Here is a 22,531-nt window from a genome sequence, read left to right as displayed (position 1 = left end):
GTCCTCAATTGTCTGTTGATCCAAGAAAGCAATTTGAGATGCAAAGCCACCGTCCTTTATCATATTGCACTAGCCCTGAGCTAACTGGCAGATCTTTCTAGGGAAGTCCTGGGGTCTTGACTCTGGGCTTAGAGGTCAGTGGGTACCCTCTCTCCTGAGCAGAGTCAGCTGTGTACCTCTGCGGTACATTCAAAGAAGGGCCTAGAGTAACTGATTCTAAAGCAACTCAGACTTAGGGAGCTGCAGTCAAGAACGTAAAGGCTGCTCTGAGCCCGGAATCTGGGCAACAGCAAGAAAAGGGACCTTGTGCCCCCAGAACTCAGAGCTCCACTGGAAAAGCCCAGTGAGACTTCAGATGGTGCCCTTGGGCCTTCCCTGGGTATGGCCAACCAGGCCCCTCTGTCACATAGTCCAGATTGGCCTAGACAGACTGAACTCTAGCCAAGGAGGACATGAGAATCCTTGGTTTGCAGATTCACTCTTGCAAATGGCCACTAAAGATGGTCATCTCCAACTTTCCCAGTAGTGAACGTGAACACAGAGCCCCAAACCTACCTCTGCCTTGCACTATTTGATTGTAGAATCCAGAGCAGGAAGGAGACAATCACTTATCCCTACCCAATATCACCTAAGGTAGCCACAGAGCCCTGTGGGGGGACACTCCAGCAGGAAGGAAGCAGGGTCACAGTCCCTTGATGAAGTGGGTTATCACATTGAGAATTCTTGCAGAGCATGGGAAGTGCAAACAGCCAAGGTCAAGGGTGTTGAGCACGCCATGAAAACCATCCTCCATGTGGTGCCAGGTCACCTGCACCCCCAGGTCTTCCAGCCTCTTCTTGTACAGGAGCGAGTGGTCCCGGAGAAGATCATACTCGCAGCTCACGATGCAAGCCTCTGGGAGCTGAGACACCACGTCATCTCCTGCGATCAGGGGTGAGCACAACGGATGCAGAAGGACGTTTGTCTCCAAGAAAGCAGCTTCGTCCAAGGGCGCAGGGGCCACGGGGTGGTAGCCTCTCTTCTTAAACCTCTCTGGGATGTTTTCTGAGTCCAACCACTTTTTATACTTCTCCCAGACTTCTGGAGGCAAATGGGCACCTTTCTTTATGGTGCTTTGCCAGGAAGGGTTGATATCCAGGTAACAGCACAAACAGTAGAAGGCAAATGTCCAGGGGAGCAGAGGGACATTCTTGTTCTGCTGATAGGAAGGAGACTGGAAATCCAGGCCTTGGAGAGCCGCGTAGATCATGATTTGAGCGCGGATCCGGGGGAGACCCGGACAGCTGGCCAAGGTTTGACAAATGATGGTGGCCACGCCCCCTCCCACACTGTCACCACAGACCACAACCCGAGCGGGGTCCACCCCATAGGCATCCAGGGACTGCAGGAAGTGGATGGTGGCCACAATGCAGTCTCTGACCATCACCGGAAACTTATACTTGGGTGACTTGCGGTACCTGAAAAGAAATCAAGGAACACAGTTTATGCTCATCATCCCAGGAAAGCCCAAGTAGCAGTGTCTATAGCACCTTTTAGCCCAAATTTCTCCTGTTAATGTCCCTTTCTGAAAGCTTGGCAGCTGGAGGTAAGTGTGAGGCTTAAACAATATGGTAGAAAGGAAGCACTTGGTATCAAGCTCACAAGCTCAGGAGCCAGCAGCTGCCATTCCCAAGGGCTCACTGCCCTCAGGGACCAGCATCTCCACACGAGCCCTGCCATCCACCCACTGGACAACCACTGGGTAGCCCAGCACTAGCCCATACTTCCACTCCTGCCTGGTACTGCTCCCCTGGCCCACAGCTGCCGCTGCCTCCTATCTTATAATTCAGGCGTCTCCTGGCTCACTTGGGTTTTCATTGTAATTCCTCCTTCCCCTCCCACAGGTTTTGTGGGGAGACCAGGTAAACTTCAATCCCACCACTGGCCAGCAGATCGCAGGAGGAGTTCAAATCCGCTATGTCCACTTTAGACCGAGGCTGTCACACAGGGCCATCCACCTGGCACTCTTGGACTTCCCCGTTGTTCAAGAGATTCTGGAAATCTGGATTCTTGTCAGAAATGTCACCATTTTTTAAATGCTGGTCACAATTTTTTTTAGCAACAAACACTCTGCCAGCCATTTCCACTCCCATATCCTCATTCCAGGCTGCCTGGAATTGGGGCTGGGACAGAACCTAATGTTCGGGTGGAGAGTTGCTGGAATATTCTCCTGATTATGTCTTGGTTTGGCACAACCAGAACAGTAAGGCGTAGAGGGCCCTCAGCCGAGCTATCACTTGGAGCTGAGGGCTATAGGGTGAGGCGTTTGTCCTGGTGTCTCTGTCTGTCCCTCTCTCTCATTTTTTATTCTCCTCCACTACCTTTGCCACAAGAGAGCTAGGACATGTGTCCCATGAGACACCTTGGCAGTCATATTTCTTCACTACGTGTGCATTTAAGTGAAAGCCACAGGAAAAGCCTGGGGAGATGACTGGACGGCAGGACGGGAGGCCCAGGGAGGGGCTGGCCCATGTCTCCCCTGCCCAGTGTCTGCCACCCCCTTAGAGATTCCAGGTTGTGTGAGCTAGGAGAGGGAGTGGGTTTTGTTTGTTTGCTTATTTGTTAATTTCCTCTCCCTTCCTTGGGGGTCCTCTCCCAGGGAGCACTTGGGAATGGATGTGGCAGTGTTGGGGTTGTCTGGGAGACGACGCGGGCACCGCTGCTGGTGTTTAGCAGAGGAGGTCTTACCTGTTTGGAATGTTCCAAAAGAAGAGCTCCTCCACCAAAGTGTGCCCCTGGGGAAGCCCCACCCCTGATCTGCACTGAAAAGGCCACTTCCCACCAGCTTCCAGAAGATGGGCTGCAGCTGGACCCCGTCTCCACACCGAGGAGGGCTGCAGGCATGGGAAGGCGGTCCTGACCTCCGCCCCTCCATCTGCCCCCCATTCCACCTGCCCCGCCATGGCTCCAAATCAGAGCCGGCTGCTCTCACCACCCCCCATCCTCCCCTTCACTCACCCAACTGCCACAACCACTGAGCCACTGTCCTTGGACAAATGCAAGCACACACCATGGTGGGTCTCTGGAAGACAAAAGGTTTGTCACATTCACTAGGAAGACGCGCTTTGCTAGCTGTCTGCTGCTTGCTGACAGAGCACCACGGGGTGGGCTCTATGTTTTGCAAATTTGCTTCCAGTTCTGGAGTAGCCTTCCTCCCAACTTCCTCACTGCTCCTCCTCCTCCTCTGGACGACTATCTCCAGAATGGCCAGACCTGGTCCCTCCAACCATTCCTGAAAAACGTCTGAGAAGCTGTTTTGGTCATAGGGCACAGAAGTTTAGGGTGTGATCTAGGGATTCCCCCAAACCAGAGTTCAAAACCCAATTTGGACTCCTTTTTCCTTTTTAGCTTGAGCTAAAATACTACCCAGAGAGTTGCTTGAGTTCTCTGAGGCTTGATTTCCCCATCTGTAAAATGGGAACAATGATACTATCTAGCTTCCAAAAAAGTCCAAGGACTTCAGTGAGATATTGCACATGCAGGGTTTCCACAGTACCCATGACATAAATGTTCTTATTAATAAATATTGTTGTTATCATTCATAATACAAACCAAACCTAAGCCCCCATTGACTAAACCTCTTATTCTCAAAGGCCACCATGAGAGGTCCAGCATCCTACAGATTATGAAGCCCAGCTGAAATCAAATAAAGGCATCCTTTCTCTGATTTACAGGGCAGGAATTAAGATAATAAAACTGTCTCCACTTGGAGTCTTTCCTCTTATTAGTTTTCCTTAAATCTTTGATCTTCCTGTTTCCATACCAGAATTTGTGTCAGACAATACCTCATGGGAAACAAAATGATGTGTTTTACTTGTTTTCATTCAAAATATTCTTCTTTCCAACTAAATGTAGGTGGCAGTTGCATAGCACGAGTTACATAACACAGACAGCTACTTCAGAATGGTTCATTTTCTGTGGTATGAATTTCATCTCAAAAAATGCTTTCGCTTTGATAAGTATATACAGTGGGCCTTCCATATCGGATGTTATGCCTCCACAGAGCCAACCAACACTGGATCGAAAAGACTTAGTAAAAAAATGTGTCCGAGCCAGGCACAGTAGTGCACACTTGTCATCCCAGCAACTCAGGAGGCTGAGGCAGGAGGATTACAAATTTGAGGCCAGCCTGGGGCAACTTAGTTAGACCCTGTCTCAAAACAAAATACAAAGGGCTGAAGATGGAACTCAGTGGTAGGGATAAAACATCCCCGGATTCAATGCCTAGTACCACCTATAGATAGACCAATAAATAAATATGAATATACATGTATATAAATAAATATATTTAAAACATTTATATTTTTTAAATGCACCCATACTGAACATATACAAGCTTTTTTCTTGTTGTTATTTCCTAAATAATAGTATGACATGTATTCACCTAGCACTGACATTGTATTAGGTTTTAAAAGTAACATAGAGATAATTTAAAGTAGGATATGAGTAGTTTACATGAGTATCTGTAGATCTTGGGATCGGTGATGATTCCTAGAAACAACCCCCATGGATACCTAAGGAAAATGGTGTGTATATACATTGGCTGTGTGTATACATATGTGTGTGTGTGTGTGTGTATATATATATATATATATATATACACATAAATATACACACAATTTTAAAAATATTTTCAACATGTGGTTAAATCTGTGAATGCATGTGTGCACACTTATTTCCAGGAAAGGTCAATGCATTCCACTCCTTTACTTCCTAAATGGTCTGGGATCCATGAACTGTCCTAGTGTGTCCCTGGTCACAACAGTGGACTGTAATCTCAGAAGATGACCCTTCTTTGGCGCTCCCTTAGCAGGTTGCCAATCCTTTGGGAGCTCTGGGGAAGATCTCTTACTCAAGCTCCCCAGGACAACTCCACCGCCATGATAGAAGACAACACCAGGCCTTGGGGTGCAGGAGGGCGCCTTGGGCTGGTACACTTTCACAGGGATCGTTCCAAAGCGGAGGTCTTTGACCGTGACCTCCGGATCCTTCTTCAGTGGCTGCAGATCGTGCACAAAACGGACAAATTGGGGTAAAGAACAGATCCTCAATTTCTCAAAAACTGCACCCTGTTGGAGAGAAGAGGAAAAGGTGGGTAGAAAAGGTGTTCTGCATGGGCCATCTCACATGCCCCCTGCAGGCTGGCTGCCACACCTGCTCTCTGCAGGTGGTGAGAAAAGGCTCAGGAAAGAGGAGTCTGGGCCCTGCTGGGCCCCTTCAATATCCCCATCACATCTGCAGTAAAATGTATGCCCACCCAGTCCCCTATGGCCCCAGCGCCAGCCGGCCTCTCTCAACCCACTGCACCCAGACCCCTTGCACTTGGAAGCCAGATTTAAAGATGGGTAGTTTGTGTAGTTAGGTAAATCGAGTAAGATAAAGAAAAATGGAGACCATTATCAAGAATGGAGTTCAGGAAACCACAATAGCACCTGGGGAAATTGAAATGTTAATGTCCCCAAGGGCCCAGAACCCATCCTAAAGAACTGTTAATGAAGTAGCTCCCCAGCAAACAGGGAGGTGCTAATCAAACCACCCCAGGCCCTTCCTGCCCAGCTCTCTCCTCCCTGGCCCACCAGTCCACCTATCTCCCACCTTTTTGGCCTTCCCACCTGCATTCTATCACTTCAGGACAGAGGGAAATAAAGGACAGGAGTGTGGGAGGACTAAAAGAGGACCTTAGCTAGAAAAAAGGGAAGACCCCCTTCCACGGATTCTACCTTTCAGGTCCCCTTCTTCCTCCGGGAGGAAGTCTTTTCTGCTGTCCTTTAACAAATCCTTCCACTTTGCACTCTACCCTTGCCTCGGCATGCTTCTCTGGTGTTATACTTCAGCATTTGGGGAAGCAAGGACTGTCACCGATAAACAGCAGTAACAGACTGGAGGTCCCACTGAGATCTACGCCGAGGTAAGCTCCTCTCCATGCACCCCACATCTGTCTGAGGTGCATCTTTCTCTATTTCTTTCTGGAGGATGATGTGGGCACAATTAGTGCAGCCACCACTCTTCAAGACTTGGGTGAGAGGTTTCTCGGCCTAGGCAGCTGTCAATCACCTATTCAATACAGAGCAGGCATGTTGGGCTCTGCCAAAGCCACTTCCCACTTTTCTGTCTGGGCCTGGAAAGCAACTGGTGTGAGTACACAGTGTCCCTAATCCTTAGATGCATGGAGGTGGAGGAAAGAGTTTGGGACAACTGCGGAATTCAGGTCTGGGCTACACTCAGACGTGTTCCTAAAGTTCCTTTCTCTTGAACCCCCTCCCGACAGCCCTAAGGGGTATCTAGGGTGATCGGTAGATGAATGGCACTGAGGGAAATCCCCAATTACATTTGCCTCCATGTGGGCCACACAACACTCCCAACCCTGCATCCATTCCCTCCTGGATGCTCCCCTTCCTTTGCTGGTCAAAAACACTAGCAATTCAGGTTATATGACTGAGAAAGACACGGGATAATCGGTAAAATGGTGCCCAGGTTCCCCTCATGCGCATAGATAACTTTCACTAGCTGTTTTAAAATTTCCCATTTCAATGCTTAAAAATGTGCTGTGTTCTCTTTAAGCTGCCAGAGGGAGGCATTTTAAAATCAACCCTTCCAAGAGTCCCTCTGATAGAAAATGCTCTATGCCTTACAACCGGTAGATACCCCTCACCCTCAGGAGATTCCTTTAGTCCACAGGGCAAAAAGGCAAACAAGAGTGGGCGATTCTCTTTTGCTGTGGGTTTTTAGTGGCAGGGAGGAAAGCAGTAATGCCCTTAAGTCTGAATCCTCCCGGGGTCTGTGGCACAGGGAAAACTGGGACCCTAGCACTTTGCCAAAGGGGACCAGAAACACCCTTGACAAAGCAAGGTGAGAGACGGGTTTTCTGGACTGTAAGGAAGCTCAAGCTTAGGGAAACGTCCCTAATAAGAACATTTTTCTCTGGCGCCGGCACCTGAGTCCTGTTTTCTTCTCACTCAAATGGGAGCTTCTCTCTCCAATATGCCAGGTGTACCACTAACCTGCATATTGAAAAATTGGGATTTGACCCACAGACGCTCAAGAAAAAGCACCTCATTTTCTTCTGCCGCCAGGCCTGGCCTCAATACAAACTCCCTGATGGAGAATCCTGGCCACCAGAGGGAAGTATCAATTTTAATACAATTTTACAGCTTGATAAACTTTGCAAAAGGGAAGGGAAATGGTGTGAGGTGCCATACGTCCAGGTTTTCTTTGCCCTAAGGGAAAACCCCAAATTATGCCAACAATGTAAAATAGACTTAGCTATGATATCTGCCATGAAGAGAGAAAATCTTAAGGAATCACCTACTGTGGAGAAAGAATCAGGAGGATGCACAAAGTCTCCATTCCCTGTTGATGTGCAGCAGCGGCCCTCCTGTCCCCCATGTCCTGGCCTCTCTGCATCTGCTCCAATAGACAGATCATATATATTACCCCTCCAGGAGCTGCCAGGAGGAGAATTTGGACCAATCAAAGTGCATACCCCCTTCTCCCTTCAAGACCTAAGCAGATATAAACAGACTGAGGGACATTTTCAGAAGATTCAGATAAATATATTAAGGTATTTCAAAACTTAGGCCAGGTATTTGACCTCACCTGGAAAGATATGGTGCTGTTACTCAACCAGACTTCTCCAATGAGGAGGAAGCAGCCCTAAGAGCGCTGAAGAGTTTGAGGATGACCTACACCTTTCTCAGGCCCCAGCAGCCCAGACTGGGAGCAAACCCAATTATCCATCTGGAGCACGGCAGTTCCCAGAAACGATTCTGACTGGGACCCAAATGATGGACAGGATGCTTGGAAAATTAGACGTTTCCAAATGTTGGTCCTTGAGGCCCTCAGGAGAATCAAGCAAAATCCCATTAACTATTCTAAGGTTTCAGAAATTATTCAGGGCCCCCAGGAAAGCCCTGCTATTTTCATAGAGAAACTCAGGGAGGCAATGAGAAAACACACCACCGTGGAATCCACAGAGGGCCACCTACTTTTAAAGGACAAATGTATTACTCAATCAGCCCCAGACATTCAGAGGAAGTTACAAAAATTGGCATATGGCCCTGATCAATCTTTAGATAACATCCCCCGACTTGCTACTTCCGTTTTTTATAATAGATCAAGAGGAAAGGAAGGAAAAAGAGCTCAGAGACAGAAAAAGGACTGAAGCGCTGGTATTGGCTCTTAGAGGAGTAAGCTCCCAGGGTGAAAAAGGAGGAAGACGAAGTGCTCCTCAATCCACAAAAGGGACTTGTTTCCATGGCGGAGAGGAAGGACATTTCAAACGGGATTGCCCAATAGCCAAGAGACCACCCCAAAGGCCCTGCCCTAAATGTCAAGGCAATCACTGGAAGAGTGACTGTCCTCAGGGGCGTGGGTCCTTGAAGCCAGACTCCTCCACACAGGCCTGACGGGGCCAGGCTCAACTCTGGCTCCCGTAACTCCTATCACCACACGTGAGCCCTGGGTATGCTTCTCCCTAGGGAGCCAAGAGGTCAACTCCCCCTTAGACACTGGTGCCAGTTATTCTGTGCTCACCTCTTACCCCGGACCTCTTTCCTCTAATATTACAACAGTGCAAGGAGTGTCTGGACGGCCGGTCACCAGAGAGTTTACGCCCCCACTGAGTTGTGAGTGGGACGGGGTGATGTTTTCTCATGCATTTCTGATTGTCCCAGAATGTCCTACCCCTTTATTGGGAAGAGACTTACTTTCAAAACTTCAGACATCCATTACAATGAATTTGGGACCGCGAGGACCATTATGTTTGCCTTTATTAGAATGTAATATAAACCCTGAAGTGTGGGCTACTGAAGGCAAAAATTGGACGGGCAAAAAGTGCAGTTCCAGTCAAAATAGTCTTAAAATATCCTTCTGTCTTTCCACCTCAGAGACAATATCCCCTATGCCCAGAGGCAAAAAAAAAAGGGCTTATTGAAGATCATTCAGAACCTCAAAAGACAGAAACTTTTAGTGCCCTGCAACACATGTAACACACCCATTTTAGGAATAAAAAAACCCAATGGGGAATGGCCACTAGTTCAGGACCTGAGAATAATTAATGAAGCAGTTGTTCCTCTCCACCCTATGGTTCCTAATCCATATACTCTGTTATCTGAGATTCCAGTCGCTGCTGCTGGGTTTACTGTGTTAGATTTAAAGGATGCCTTTTTCTGATATACCCTTAGACTCCCAAAAAAGTCACAATATCTGTTTGTCTTTGAGGAACCAGATAGCAGATCTCAATTAACCTGGACAGTATTGCCCCAAGGATTCAGAGATAGCCCTCATCTGTTTGGCCAAGCCCTAGCTAAGGACTTGACAGAATTCAGAGATAAAACATCTCTGACTGTCCTGCGATATGTAGACGACACACTTTTGTGTGCCTCCACTCAAAAGAAATGTCAGGAAGCCACTAAAGGACTTTTAACCTTCGTAGCTGATAGGGGTTATAAAGTCTCAAAGAAAAAAGTGCAATTGTGCCAAAAACAAGTTCAATATTTAGGATTACGGCTGTCTCGAGGACCCTGCAAACTAGAACCAGAAAGAATAACCCCTATAGGACAATATCATCTACTACAAACTATAAGGCAACTTAGAGGCCTCCTAGGGATAACTGGATACTGTAGGCCTTGGATCCCTGGATATGGGGAATTAGCTAAGCCTCTTTTACAGCCTCCTCAGAGAGACACTACGCCAAGGAACAACTTCCCTGATATGGGAACCAGAACAGATTAATGCCTTTAAGGCATTAAAAGCCCTACTCCAAGTCCCTGCCCTCAGCTTACCCACTGAACAAAAATTCAACCTACTTGCCACCGAGATAAGAGGAATAGCCCTGGGAGTGGTCACAAAAAAGAAGGGACCTACTCAACAGCCAGTAGCTTATCTCAGCAAAGAGCTTGATCTAGTGTCTCGAGGATGGCCTCACTGTTTGAGAGTAGTAGCAGCAGCAGCCTTACTATTCCCCGAGGCAATTAAAATCACCTGGGAAGAGACCTTTCTATACCTCCCATGATTGCTCAGGGATTTTAAATACAAAAGGAGAACTATGGCTCTCAGACAATCGCCTTCTAAAATATCAGACCTTACTTTTAGATGAACCTGTTACTCAAATAAAGACTTGCTCTAATTTAAACCCAGCCACCTTCCTCCCAGAAAACTTAGAAGGAAATCCTGAACATGACTGCCAACAAGCTCCTGGTTCTCTGGCACTTCCTGCTGGTGGAAAACATTGTTAGTCTCTGGCGTTGTCATCATACTCATTGGCATATTCCTAGGCTGTGGCATTTATTGTGGCATTAATCTAGTCCCAGTACTAACAACTTCTTGCTTCTCTTATAGACCACCATCACTCAAAAGGCCCTCCAGCCTGTTACTTCTCAATCGGACTTCTACCATGGACCACTCCATAGACCTGATTTCTAAAAAGGGAACTCCAAAACTGTGCACTTCACATCGTCCCCTTCCAGCTTGAAGAAGCCAGAATGAAGAAGTCAGATTGGTCGTCTGTCCCCTTTCTTTACAGCAGTAAGGAGTTCTTAAAATTAGAGGGGGGAATTGTTAGACCAGGACGCAAGACCACTGACTCCAATTAAAATCAAATTAAAGCAAGCTTATTATTTCGACCGGCCGGGCTGCCTTGCCCCTCAAATCGTGGGAGCCAAGGACAGCCCCGAGGCTTCTTTGTGGCCCAGTTTTATAGCCCAAAAAGTTACACAAAGGGGGGGGGGGGGTTACAGATAACAACATTCTGAAGAGCATAACACAAGTTTACATTTTGCTGGCCCCAGCATCAGAATTTATGGAGATCTTAGAGACTCAGAGAGGGTCGTTGTCTGGCCAGGGAGGGCCAGAATTTATGAGGCGTCACTAAGGTTTAGGAAAGGGTTGTTATCTGGTCAGGGAAAACCGGACCTGGGTGAGTTCAGGGCACGGGCAGGCATTCCAAGTAGGTTCAGAATTTGCAGTAATTTATAGTAAAGCCGAAATTATCTTTTCATGGTTTTATGGCGAGATGCCCAATTTTAAGAAAGGTTGGGTCTATCAGAATGAAGCCAGATTTAAAGGTAGGTAGTTCATGTAGTTAGGTAAATCGGGTCTAATATCGAGGAAGATAATGGAGGCCATTGTGGAGAATGGAGTCCAGGAAACCAGAACAACACCTGGGGAAATGTTAATGTCCCCAAGGCCCGGATCCCATCCTAAAGAACTGTTAATGAAGCGGCTCTCAGCAAACAGGGAGGTGCTAATCAAACCACCCCAGGCTCTTCCTGCCCAGATCACTTCTCCAGGCCCCATCCCTCCACCTATCTCCCAACAGAAAAGGCTTCTGGACCCCCTCACTATTCTCTGCCTGGAACGCCGCCTTCCCTCATCACTCCTGCTCTGCCTCAGCTGGACATGCCATCTCCTTCAGGAAGAACTTCCCAGGCCTCCCATGCAGCCATTTCTAACTGTTGTGATGATGTTCAGTTAAAAGGGGGAAGAAGGAATTCTTATCTTTTGATCACATCTACTGGGATATTTTTGAATAAATTAATATGACGTCCTTGATTTTCTTAAGAAACCAGGAATGAAGGGAGAAACGTGAAAAGATGAAATGAGATTGACAAGGATGTCAATGCTGGGACGGGTCCATGGGGGCTTCTTTATACTATCCCGCCTCCTTTGGGATGTGTCTAGAAATGCACAAAATAAAGCATGAACACATAAACCGGCTCTCCCTGGGGACTCCTTCCCCATAGTCCCTAGCCCTATTCAGTGCCACAACCACTGTGGTCCTTGGTGAGGCCTGTGGACCATGTTTGAATATATAAAATACATGGAATTATCGAGGCAGGCAGGTCACTAATGTTTCCTTACGGACACAGTGAGTAGCAAGGCCAGCAAGCTGTCAGATACTGCCCTGGTGTCAAGGAACACAGAGACTGCAGGACAAACTCCTTTGGGTGACAAAGTTCCAGCCCTGCTCACCAGCTGGGGTTTGTGGCCTTCCTTCTTAATGGGAGGCTACATTTCAATTCAAGATTAGGAGTGATCACAGGGTGATTTGGACCCTATGCCTTTGCATTCTGTCCCCCTGGGGGCTCAGGGAGCCCCAGTGGGCAAGTCCCTGTGTGCTTTCCTCCTAGCACAGGGTTCTGGGGATGCTGTTTTATTGTGCTGTGTCTCCTTGTTTGGTTGCCCCGACTACTGTGAGACTCCAAGCTCCCTGGGTTCACAGAGACCCTGCCTAGGAATCCATCTTTCATCCATCATTGAACCCAAGTCTGGAGCCAAGACACACAACGGTTGTACAGCATGTCTTTGTACAATAAATAGTGACAATGGCTCACATTTATGGAGGGCTCGCTTTATGTCTGGTGTTGCAATAAGGCCAGCAGATGGCTCGCCTCATGGGACCCATGCCATGGGGTGGGGCTGCTATTTCACCCCATTTTGAAGATGAGGAAATTCAGTCAGCGTAATTGGGAAGCTGGATGACAGACTGAGAGTCAAGGCTGGGGACACCAAGGCACCCAAGTGTGGCATCTCAAAAAAGCAGGCCCAGGAGGTAAGAAGACTCCATCCCGGGTTTCTTATGAGAAGAGCCATTCACAGTCACTTCTTATCGTGTAAGAAATTGAACAACAGATTTCTATATTCAGTTCTGTCAACTCTCTGGCAAAGAACTGCAAATCCCCACCAGCAACTTCTGCATGATTCTCACCGGGGTCTGTTTGAGTGTGTTTAAACAAATCACTTATACTGGAGATGAGGAGCCCCTGCGTGCATTGTTGGGAGGTGGTGGGACCCTTGGGGCTGGGGCCTGGGAGAGGTCTATGGGCCAGTGGGGTGAGCCTCTGAAGGGGATGGTGAGACCCCAGCCCCGTCCTCTTCCCTCTGGCTTCTTGGCCATGAGGTGAGCAGTTGCTTTGCTCCATGTGCCCCCTGCCAGGATGTGCTGCCAGGTCACAGGCCCAAGGCAGTGAGGCCAACCAACCATGACCTGAATTCCCAAAACTGTGAGACCAAATAAACTTTTTTTTTTTAATATAGCTTGATTATCTCAGGTATTTCATTAGAGTAACGAAGAACAGACTCACACCCTGAGAAAGCAACTCATTGTTTGGATTGTGTGGCTCTTAGCCCAGTCCGACTCAGCTTCCCAGGCTGAGAACCAGTGAACAGGAATAATTCAGGTTTGAGAATGAGCCATCAGCTTCAACGGCAGGCTACACGATGCCAGTGTTAATTCACTTTGAAGCTTCTGTTATGTGATTTTCCCCAACTCCCTCAACCCTTAGAAAAGGGAACAAATAAAGACTCACCCATGTCACCAACAGCTGGAAAAGACAACCGAGGAGCCTCAGTTTCACAGGGTGGCCGATACCTGCAGGGATGTCTGCAGTGTAAAAATGGCTGCAGACTGCCCACAGCACAACCCCCAGCGAGAACACGCAGGCAGCTGCAAGGAGGATCAGTGCCAGGAAGACCATGTTGTGAGCACCGTGGAGAAGGCCACACGGAAACCGTGCTCAGCTTAGACCATTAGGACATGGTTTGGGGCTGGGAGACCTCCTCACTTATACACCACCGGCTTCTCTCCCCGCCTCCCTGTCTCCTGCAAACATTGGCACAGCCCTCCTGCAAACATTGGCACAGCCCAGGTGAGTCACAGACTCAGGTGAGGATGTGGTTCTAGGTCAGGGCCCACACAGAGGAGAAAGTGGCTCGCACCACCTGATCTGGCTGGGAAAGATTGTGGCCGAGTTCTAGCGTATGTCTTGGCACTGCTAGTAGAAGTGGCTTGAATATGCCTCCAAGTCACACAGACATCACAGAAATGAGTCCCCCCTCTTCTGCAGACCTCGTCTCCCACATCCCCCATTCCACTCTGGCCACACATGCTCTCCTTTGCCTGCTAAAGAGGCCTCTGGGCATTTGCACTTGCTGTGCTAAGGAAACATTTCCCCCAGATACCAGCCAGGCTCCATGCCTCCCACCCTCGAGGTCGCTGATCAAATGTCACCTTCTCAGTGAGGCCATCGCCACCCCTACCCCCACTTCTTTCTTCTCTATGGGCATTTGTTATGATCTGAGATACCCCATGCTTCATGTGTCTGTTAATGTCTCTAAAATGTAACCTCTGAGAAGACTGGATTTTGAGTTTTTTGAACGGTTTTTTTTTTTGTTGTTATTGTTGTTGTTGTTGTTTTTGCCAAGAGGCTGGATCTCGGTTGGTTCCTCACAGAAGCTGAGCCGGTGCTGTTGAAAAAGGGGAGGAGTAGACAGGCTTTGTCCCCTTCATCGTAAAACAGGAAAAAGATGAGCTTGCCTGACTCTCCAGGCCGGGTCAGAGGTAAATGTCACCACTCATGGTCTTCTCTAGCCAGGTACCATGTCAGCCTTAGCCCCCATGGCATCTGCCATGCCCCCACCCCATGGTGGTAGAGCCGTGGCTCCTCATGGGGACACTTTCCCTCCCAGGAGTAACCTGGCACGGTCTGAAGGCATTTGGGTGAGAGGTGGCTAGTGGTGCTGGCATCTGATGGAGAGACGCTGGGGACGTTGCTAAACAGCCTATAGGGCGCAGGACAGCCCCACAACCAAGAGGCGTCTGGTCCAACATGTCAGGGCAGCCAAGGCTAAGAAACCCTCAGCCAGGAACACTCGGGTTCAAACCCTGACTCTGCCAAATGCTGGCCATCTGACTGTGAGCAAGCTACGGGCACTCTCTAAGCCTGTTTCCAAATCCACAGAATGGATAGGAGCAGTCCCTCCCCAGGGGGTTGGTGGGTGCACCAAAGACACGAGTGTGTCTCCACAGGTGGCAACGGGCACCACCAAGACCTCTCTGCATGTTCCCAAGGCCCTGTTCCCCTGTGGGCACACAGGAAGGCCAGGGGCTGGCCCTGGCTGCATCCGGGTGGGATCACCGGGTGCGTCCTGGCCGGTGAGGTGTGTGTAGAACTGCAGTGGCCAGGGCAGTCCTTGCTGCCTCTGTCTCTGGGAGGGAAGGGCTTCCGAGGACTGAGCCTCATGACGGCTCATGCCCCTGCCGTGTTTGGAGGGGGCTGTCAGGGAGAGTGAAGCAGACTTGGCACCCTCACCCCAAAGACCCTTGCCATAATTAAGCTTCTCCTCTTGGCAGATCCGCAGGTTGTCTGCAGGAGGCGCTGTGGTGTGAAGCATCCTCTCTCTTCTAAATGCCAGGTTTGCACAAAAACGTGATAAAATTAGAGCCTGCAAGCTGCTTGTGCAAAAAGATATTACCTCTGTTTTCTTGGTAAAAACTTGTGAGACCTGTGTCTGGTCTACAGGATGGAAGGAAAAGCCCTTGTCATGTGAACTTCCCAGCCCCCACCCCACTGGGTATGAAGTTCAAAATTTTCCCCAAATCTCTGTCCAGAGAACGTTTCAGGCACAAGCCACACTCTGGATCTGCCTGCTGCAGCCAATAGACCTGCTTCCTGAAGATTCCTCAGGAGTCCAGCCTCTTCTGTCATACTTCAAGAGGACCCTCCAGGAGCCTCCAGGGGAGACCCTGCCAACGTGGTGTATTAAGCTACAGAGGTGTGGCTGTTGGTCACAGCAGCCAGCCTCACGGGGTATTACTGCCCAAGTGACCCTGCCCAAGGTCTTCTGCCACCCGAAGTCTAACTTTAGCCTAACTCGGCCTTGCTCTTCCTTTGTCTTTTTTGCTTTTCTCCTCTAAGCACCCAGCACGGGATTTTCTCCCAGGAAAGCTGCTGATTCAGACGCTTGGGCTGTCCCTCCTGACCACTGTCGGAGAGGAGGAACAAGGACCCACAAAGAACCCGGACCAGAAGTCAGGCACCTGGAGCCTTGGCAGCCTCTGCCCGCCAACTAGCCAGTGATGGTGGCGATGTCCTCGCCCTCTGTCTCATCTCCAAGATGAAGCGAAGACCCCTGCTCTCTGCTCAGGCTGTGCTGAGTCCCTTGAGTGTATGCAGGTGTCACAGTGCATTCTGTAGCTCTGGGGTCGCCTCAACCTCCGTTTGGAATAAAGGGTTAATTTGCTGATGCCAAAAACAGGGCTTAGTCACTCTGGACACAGTTTCCGGTTCTCTGCCTCCTTCCAGCTCCTCACTGTAGTCTGTCCCTACACCTGCCTTATACAAACTCCCTCCTGAGGTCCACCTCCCTGGGGGACAGCTGGGGACAACCTCACTCTTCCAACCTCCATGGCCCAGGGCCTTTGTGGATATATTGTGGCAGCCTCCTCTCGGTCACAGGGTGACGCCACAGAATTCAGCCTGCCCACTGTGAACCCACCAATCAGAACCCTCCATGGAAAGTCCATGAGTAACACCCTAGGCTCCAGGACCCAGGTCCCGCCCCCCCAGTCCCACCAGCTGGCTGGTGGCTCCCTCTTCCTATTGGCCCTGCCAGGCATGCTGCTGTTTCCTGGGACCAGTAATACTCCACTTCTATTGCTTTGTGTTTTGTGGAGTCACCTCCTTTATGTCTCACCTGGCTGTCACACCTGAGCCTAGCTCTCCCCCTGATCCGGGCTCTCCTCGAAAGTGGCCATCAGGGTAAGAATAGCCTGGACGGAGGCCAGAAAAGGACCACAGGGGCATCTGCCAGTATCAACAAGCTTCCTACAAGACGCACCTGGCCGCAGGTGAGACAGCCATTAGGCTGTGCACCAAGGTTATGAAAGGATGCTGTATGTCCACACCTATCAGGGAAGGGCTAGAGTCTATTGTCACACTCCTGAGAAAGACCTCAGGCCAGGTAACAGGAAGAGCCACAACACTTGTTCAGTACCTCCCCCTCATCAACCCCTTAGGAAGCTCCTATTCTTAGGGTAATTTCATGGCTAAGGAGTCTGAGCCTCAGTGAGGTGGAACAGCTTTCCTAACCTTAGAGAATTCCTATGTGGAGATTAGGGGGGACCTCCTATCTGGGGATGGCTCTCCACAGGTCCCTTATTTTATGCAATTTCAAAATTCCAGTTAACAAAGAAAATTCTGGAAACACCTGCCCTGCTCACCCATCCACCATCCAGCCCCAACGGGAAGCTGGACCGGGCAGGAGCCAATCTAAGCCGGAACTCACTCCTGGCGCAACAGGCATCTATCTGGGTCACAGGTCTGTGTGGGGCCTGAGAAGTGTTTTGTAATGACAGAAAAGAATAATCCATCAGCTATTCCGACCTGTTGATTTTGAAAACATTCTTTTTTAAATTATCCAGTGCTGAGAGCAAAATCCAGGAAATTCGTGCTCATCTTTACGAATCACCACCAATCCCACATCTCTTCTCTCGTGGTGTTTGCTTTCGTGTCAGGTTTCCACAGAGGCCGTTAGGAGTTTGGTGAGCCACCAGCCCACGTGGTGATTCTGGGATGCGTGTTCCTTCTATCTAGTGCTTCGCCACTCCCGGGACCTCGGGGGTCTCCACCTTCACTGCATGCTCTGTCCTTCGGCTGGAAACTGAGGAAGACTGAGATGACACAGCAGGGTGTGGAAAGGGGTCTCCCTGCCAGCCTAGATACACATCCCATGGGCCACACGGAGCTCTGATGAGAGCTTCACCAAAGTGCAAGGGAGTGTGGGAAATGCAAGCTTCTATGTGCCCAGGAGGGAAAAGAAATGGAGTTTGATGAATGCCTAGTACTTTTCTGTCACACCGCCTTCCTTCTCCCAAGCACAGGGAGATTTGGTATAGGGAACTGGAAACTTGCAACCCGGTTGATAGGATTTAGGGAGAGAAGACCAGGGAAGTGACAGGCTTTCCATCAGTCAGGAACTGCAGGTGTCACTAAATGACAACGACCAGCTGTGCCACGTCGTAGCAGGTGCTTCTCCAGACACCTGGAAGCTGCAGCACAATGACACACCTTGTGTCTTCGGGCATTCACGTGCCTGTCCTCAGCCGCCACTGGTGAGGGATGACTTCTGCTTCTAGCCTGCTTTCCAAATCCTGCAGAAAGTCTCGTCCATGGCAAAATCGAACCTGGCACGTTGCTGGTCTTACAGTTCCCAGAATCAAAATGGAGTCACTGTGTCAACATTCACCAGATAAATAAATAAAGCCCAAAGATGAAGAAGGAAGGGTTCTCAGGCAGGATTGCCTAACAATAACTATTGCTATCGTGAAAGACTCTGCCAAAACCACACCATTGTGCAAAGGCCACCGCAAACTTGCATTTAAAAAAAAAATGCTTCTGCAAAGCCATCTGCCCAGCAACTTAGCCTCAGACCGGCATCACCTTTGACACTAATCATTGTGGTTAAGGTGATTCAAAGAGTGTCTTACATAATCCTCTTCCTTTTAAAACAACTCCGTGATTCAACTTCTTCAAATAGTTTTCTATGGTGCGCATATTCCTATTGCAATGCTTTTCCTAAATATATATCACTATTCTTCTCAGAATCTCTGTTATTGTTTGTGTTTTGACACTGACGAGAGAGTCTGGGACATGCCATTCTTGTGTCCCTGCATACAGGAAGGAAGCTAGGAGGGAGGCAGGGCGCTGAGCACCAGCCATCGGCACTTGGAATAGTCACCAGTTTGACTGGGACATTCTGAGCCCCGTAAGCCTGGCCATGGACTGTCTAGGAGTCTGTGCCCGGAGGTCAAGTACTCCCGGTATCTATAGATCCTTGCAGTGGTACTCGGGATGCCTCGGTTTTCAATACGTCTCCTTGATTTCCTAGCCGTTTATTCTGTTTGCAAAGTCATTTATCACAGTCATAAAGTCATTATGAAAGTTGTCTGTAGTCATTTTTGCCAGGGCTCTGATTTTCTCAGCTTTTCATTGTCGTGACCTAAATACCAGACAAGAACAACTTAGAGGAAGGAAAGTTTACTTTGGCTCATGGTTTTAGAGATTCAGTCTCCATGAGCCAACTCCGTTGCTCTGGGCCCAAGGTGAGGCAGACAGCCTGGCGGAAGGGCATGGCAGAAGGAGGCGGCTCCACTTGTGGTGGCCAGGAAGCAGAGAGAGAAAGGAGAAGTGGCCACGGGGAAGATGCACCCTTCCAGGCCTGTCCCCAGTGACCCACCTCCGCTAGCCACGGCCCACCTGCCTACAGTCACCACCCAGTCCATTCCGACTAGGTGAGAGACTGATGTGACTCCGTTTAAAAAAATAAATAAATAACAGCAGCTTCTACCTCAAGGCCTGTCCAAGGAAGGGGGCGTGACCCTTGTCCTTGGAAAGACCCACAGAGCACTCCTAGGCACATACCCACCCTGCTGAGTTGTTTGTCTGCAAATAACAGGAGAGATCTGAGGCACCAGGTGTCCCTGACTCAGTCAGGCTAGGTGAGGACCCATAGCAACCCCCTAGCAACCACCAATCAGCATGAGACAGGGAAATACCTGGGAAGCCAGATGACCCCCCAGTAGTTTATGGTGGTTGATAACATGTTGGGAAACCATGTAGTTCAGCAGTACTCCCCTCTTGGCCTAAACTAATCAGTTCAAAGGAATCCCTCTCTTGAACTAACCAATCACCCTACCTAACTTGTTCCCGCCAGTGAATGTGCTAATCAATGTTAAGAGTTGTTGTTTGATTTTCCGCGGTATGGAATGACTTGCTGTGTGATGTTGTGATGCATAGAGTATCCCCCCAAAACCTATAAAATCTCACTAATAACAAAAGACAGGGACTCACTCCTCAGGACCGCTGCATCGGGAACGGTTGTGAGTCCAGGCTCGAGCTTGCAATAAAGACTCTTGTGTGATTGCATTGGATTCGGCTCCTGGAGGTCTAGTGGGGTCCCATGAATTTGGCATTACATCGGAGAGACTGATGAGCTTACAGCTCTCGAGATCCAACTATTTTGCCTCTGAACATCCTGCATCAACACGAAGCGTTTGAGGAACACCACCATAAGAGACTGCCTTAGAAGTACCACCGCTGGGCAGCTGAAATAGCAGAATTTTGTTATCTTATACTTCAGGAAGATGAAAGTCCAAAACCAAGGTGTCTCCAGAGGTGGTTCACTCTGGGGCTATGAGGGAAGCCTCTGGATAGGCCTCTTTTTTTCTTGGCTCATGTGGTTTGACCATCTTCTCCCCATGTCTCTTGATATTATCTTTTCTCTGTTTTTCTGTCTCTGTGTCCAAATTCCCCCTGTCTGTAAGAGGATGGGGGCCCATTCTAATGACCTCATCTTAACTTGGACGCCTCTGAAAATACCCTGCCTCCAAATAATGTCAGTCTGAGGTCCTGGGGGTTAGGACCTCAGATTGCAACATTATTCAACTATGAGTTTTGGGGGAAAACAATTCAACCCACACCACCACCCTTATCCATACCAAATGGTGTTTGTGATGCCCATTTCCTGCCTGGATTCCTGCTCCTTGAGCAAGAGTGAGGAAGCAGCTGGTGTGCACTTTCCCTGGGTGAGGGGACAGCTAGAAGAGGAGAGCTCCAGACTCCCTCCCCATCCACCCTCCCTGCTCTACGGGGGAGGAGAAGTGACTTACCCCAGTGCGACCCTGAGAGGAAGTGATTTACCCCAGTGTGACCCTGAGAGGAGTTGAGCATGTCCTGATGTCTGTGGGAAGTGTCTGCCAGCAGAGAAGGGCTGTCTGGCTCTCTGTGGCCACAGAAAGAGGTATGTGTGTGTGCAAAGCTACCTGGGACCCGCTCCTAATATCAGCTAACCACACACCTGAGCCACATGCTCTGACAATCAGCTTTACCAGAATCAAAAGTGATTTAGTAATCACAGCTTCAGCAGGAAACATCATCTGTTGGATGATTTGGGGTGAGGTGTAATAAAAAGTGGCAAAGAGACACCACAGGTAGCACAGCAGGGCTCCACCCCACTCCTGGGGAGCGGAGGGAGGGGACACTGCCCTCTGGTGCTGGGCAGAGAGGACTTCTCTCCCTTTCTGCTGAGGCATGCTGCATGCCCAGGGCCCTAGAGCTTAATACCAACACCCCACCACCCCTCTTCTCCCTCCCTAACCTTCCCCACTGCTGCTCCCCACTGCCAAAACTCTTTGGAAAGGCAAAAGTCAAAGGCATCTGTGGATGGGTCCTTGACGTCAGCTTCCCAGGGCACAGAGCAGGCAGAGAGTGCACTTGGGCAAGGTCCAGCACTGGGATAGTTTGATCTCCAGGTCCCCATGTCCTACATTGTTTCTCAGTAAGTTCATGTGGAAGAAGGGGTAAGGCCTATTAGTTTCCTGATGCTACTGTAACAAAGTTACCACAAATTCAGTGCTTTGGTGCGACACAAATTTATTCTTTTCCTATTCTAGAAGTATAAAATCGCGGTGTGTGGACAGAGTTGGTTCCTCTGGATGCTCAGGTCTGCGTCCTCCCTTTTTCCAGCTCCTAGAGGCCAATTTCTTGGACCATGATCCCTTCTCCAAAGCACTCTGGCCCTACCCCCAACCCATCCTGCTTCTGTCATCTTTTCTCCCCCTTTATAAGGACCTTCATGATGACATCAGTCCCACCCAAAGAATCCAAAATAACCTTATCCTCAAATCCTTAATTTAAACATTTTTGCGAAGTGCCTTTGACACACGAGGTAGCCTTCACGAGTTCTGTGGGATTAGGACGTGACCATCTTGGGGTCGGAGTGTTATTCTGCCCATCTGTGGGGCAGTGGTGGCCCGCCTTTTCAAACCACTTTGGCTTTGAGAAACAGGCACGGGAAATTTGCTTTTTCCAATTGCAAAATTAAAAAGTCTGTAAGAACACTCAACGACATCAGTTCTAAAACTCTTGAGTTTTCAGGCACCTTCTGAAGACTCAGCAGGGTTTTCTCCTCTCCTGGGAAGAATTCACGTTTCAGGCGCCCCCTGCTGGCATCTGAGGTGCCTGCTCTCTTCTCTTCCACCTGTTTTCCAAATTCTGGTCACATGCTCATGTACCATTTGTCCTTACTTCATTTTTATCTCATACTTTGCAGACAGTGATTGAAAACCCTCTGCAGGAAGAACCCTGGGGAATCTGACTTTCCACACCTTCTAAGTTACAAAAGGTGGAGAGCATAAAACTATCAGGTAACCTTCCTCTGTCTTGTCTCTGCCTTCAAAGGTGGTGGCATAAATGGACACCAAGGGTCATTGTCCCTTCCTCTTTCTACCTCTGGAAGGGCTCTTAAGTTTTTAGGAAAATTTCAATGAGCTGCAGAGTGGGGTGCAGGGGATGAGGAGGGTGGGGTTCGCATGTTAAAGAAAATGAGCTAAAAGTTCATTTCCTGCAAGCACTTTCCTGAAAAAAAAAATTTTTTTAATGGAGGCAGAAAACACCCAGATGAAAGTCACAGGCAGAGAACTGAGTCCCAGGCAAAGGGCTCTGAAGGATGGAGTTACAGGCTGGCCTGCGTTGGGGTCTGCATGGGCCACAGAGCTGGGCCTCCGGGGGAGCCTATGGGAGGTGTCGGGGGACCAGCAGTTTGGGGGTCTCTTTCTCTAACAGGCAAACCTGAGGAGCTCTCCCAGGCATGGCAGTGCAGGGGCCATGTGGAAGGACTCTCACCCCAGGGTGCAGAGGGCCCACTGATTCACACA

The 22,531-nt window shown here is 49.2% G+C and overlaps 1 protein-coding gene across 1 annotated transcript; it reads right to left on the bottom strand.

Annotated features, from left to right (window-relative positions):
* Positions 1-682: 682 nt before the first annotated feature.
* Positions 683-13,514, bottom strand: Aadacl3 (arylacetamide deacetylase like 3). The gene is made up of 4 exons (XM_077791666.1): positions 13,347-13,514; positions 4,892-5,108; positions 2,998-3,061; positions 683-1,457 (listed from the first exon to the last, which is right to left on the bottom strand). The coding sequence occupies exons 1-4, from the start codon at positions 13,512-13,514 to the stop codon at positions 683-685; spliced, it is 1,224 nt and encodes a 407-aa protein (XP_077647792.1).
* Positions 13,515-22,531: the final 9,017 nt, after the last annotated feature.

Source organism: Urocitellus parryii, chromosome 11 (assembly GCF_045843805.1).
Source record: "Urocitellus parryii isolate mUroPar1 chromosome 11, mUroPar1.hap1, whole genome shotgun sequence".
Lineage (NCBI taxonomy): Eukaryota > Metazoa > Chordata > Mammalia > Rodentia > Sciuridae > Urocitellus > Urocitellus parryii.
Note: the sequence above shows the minus strand (reverse complement) of the source record. Positions and strands in the feature narration are given on the sequence as shown.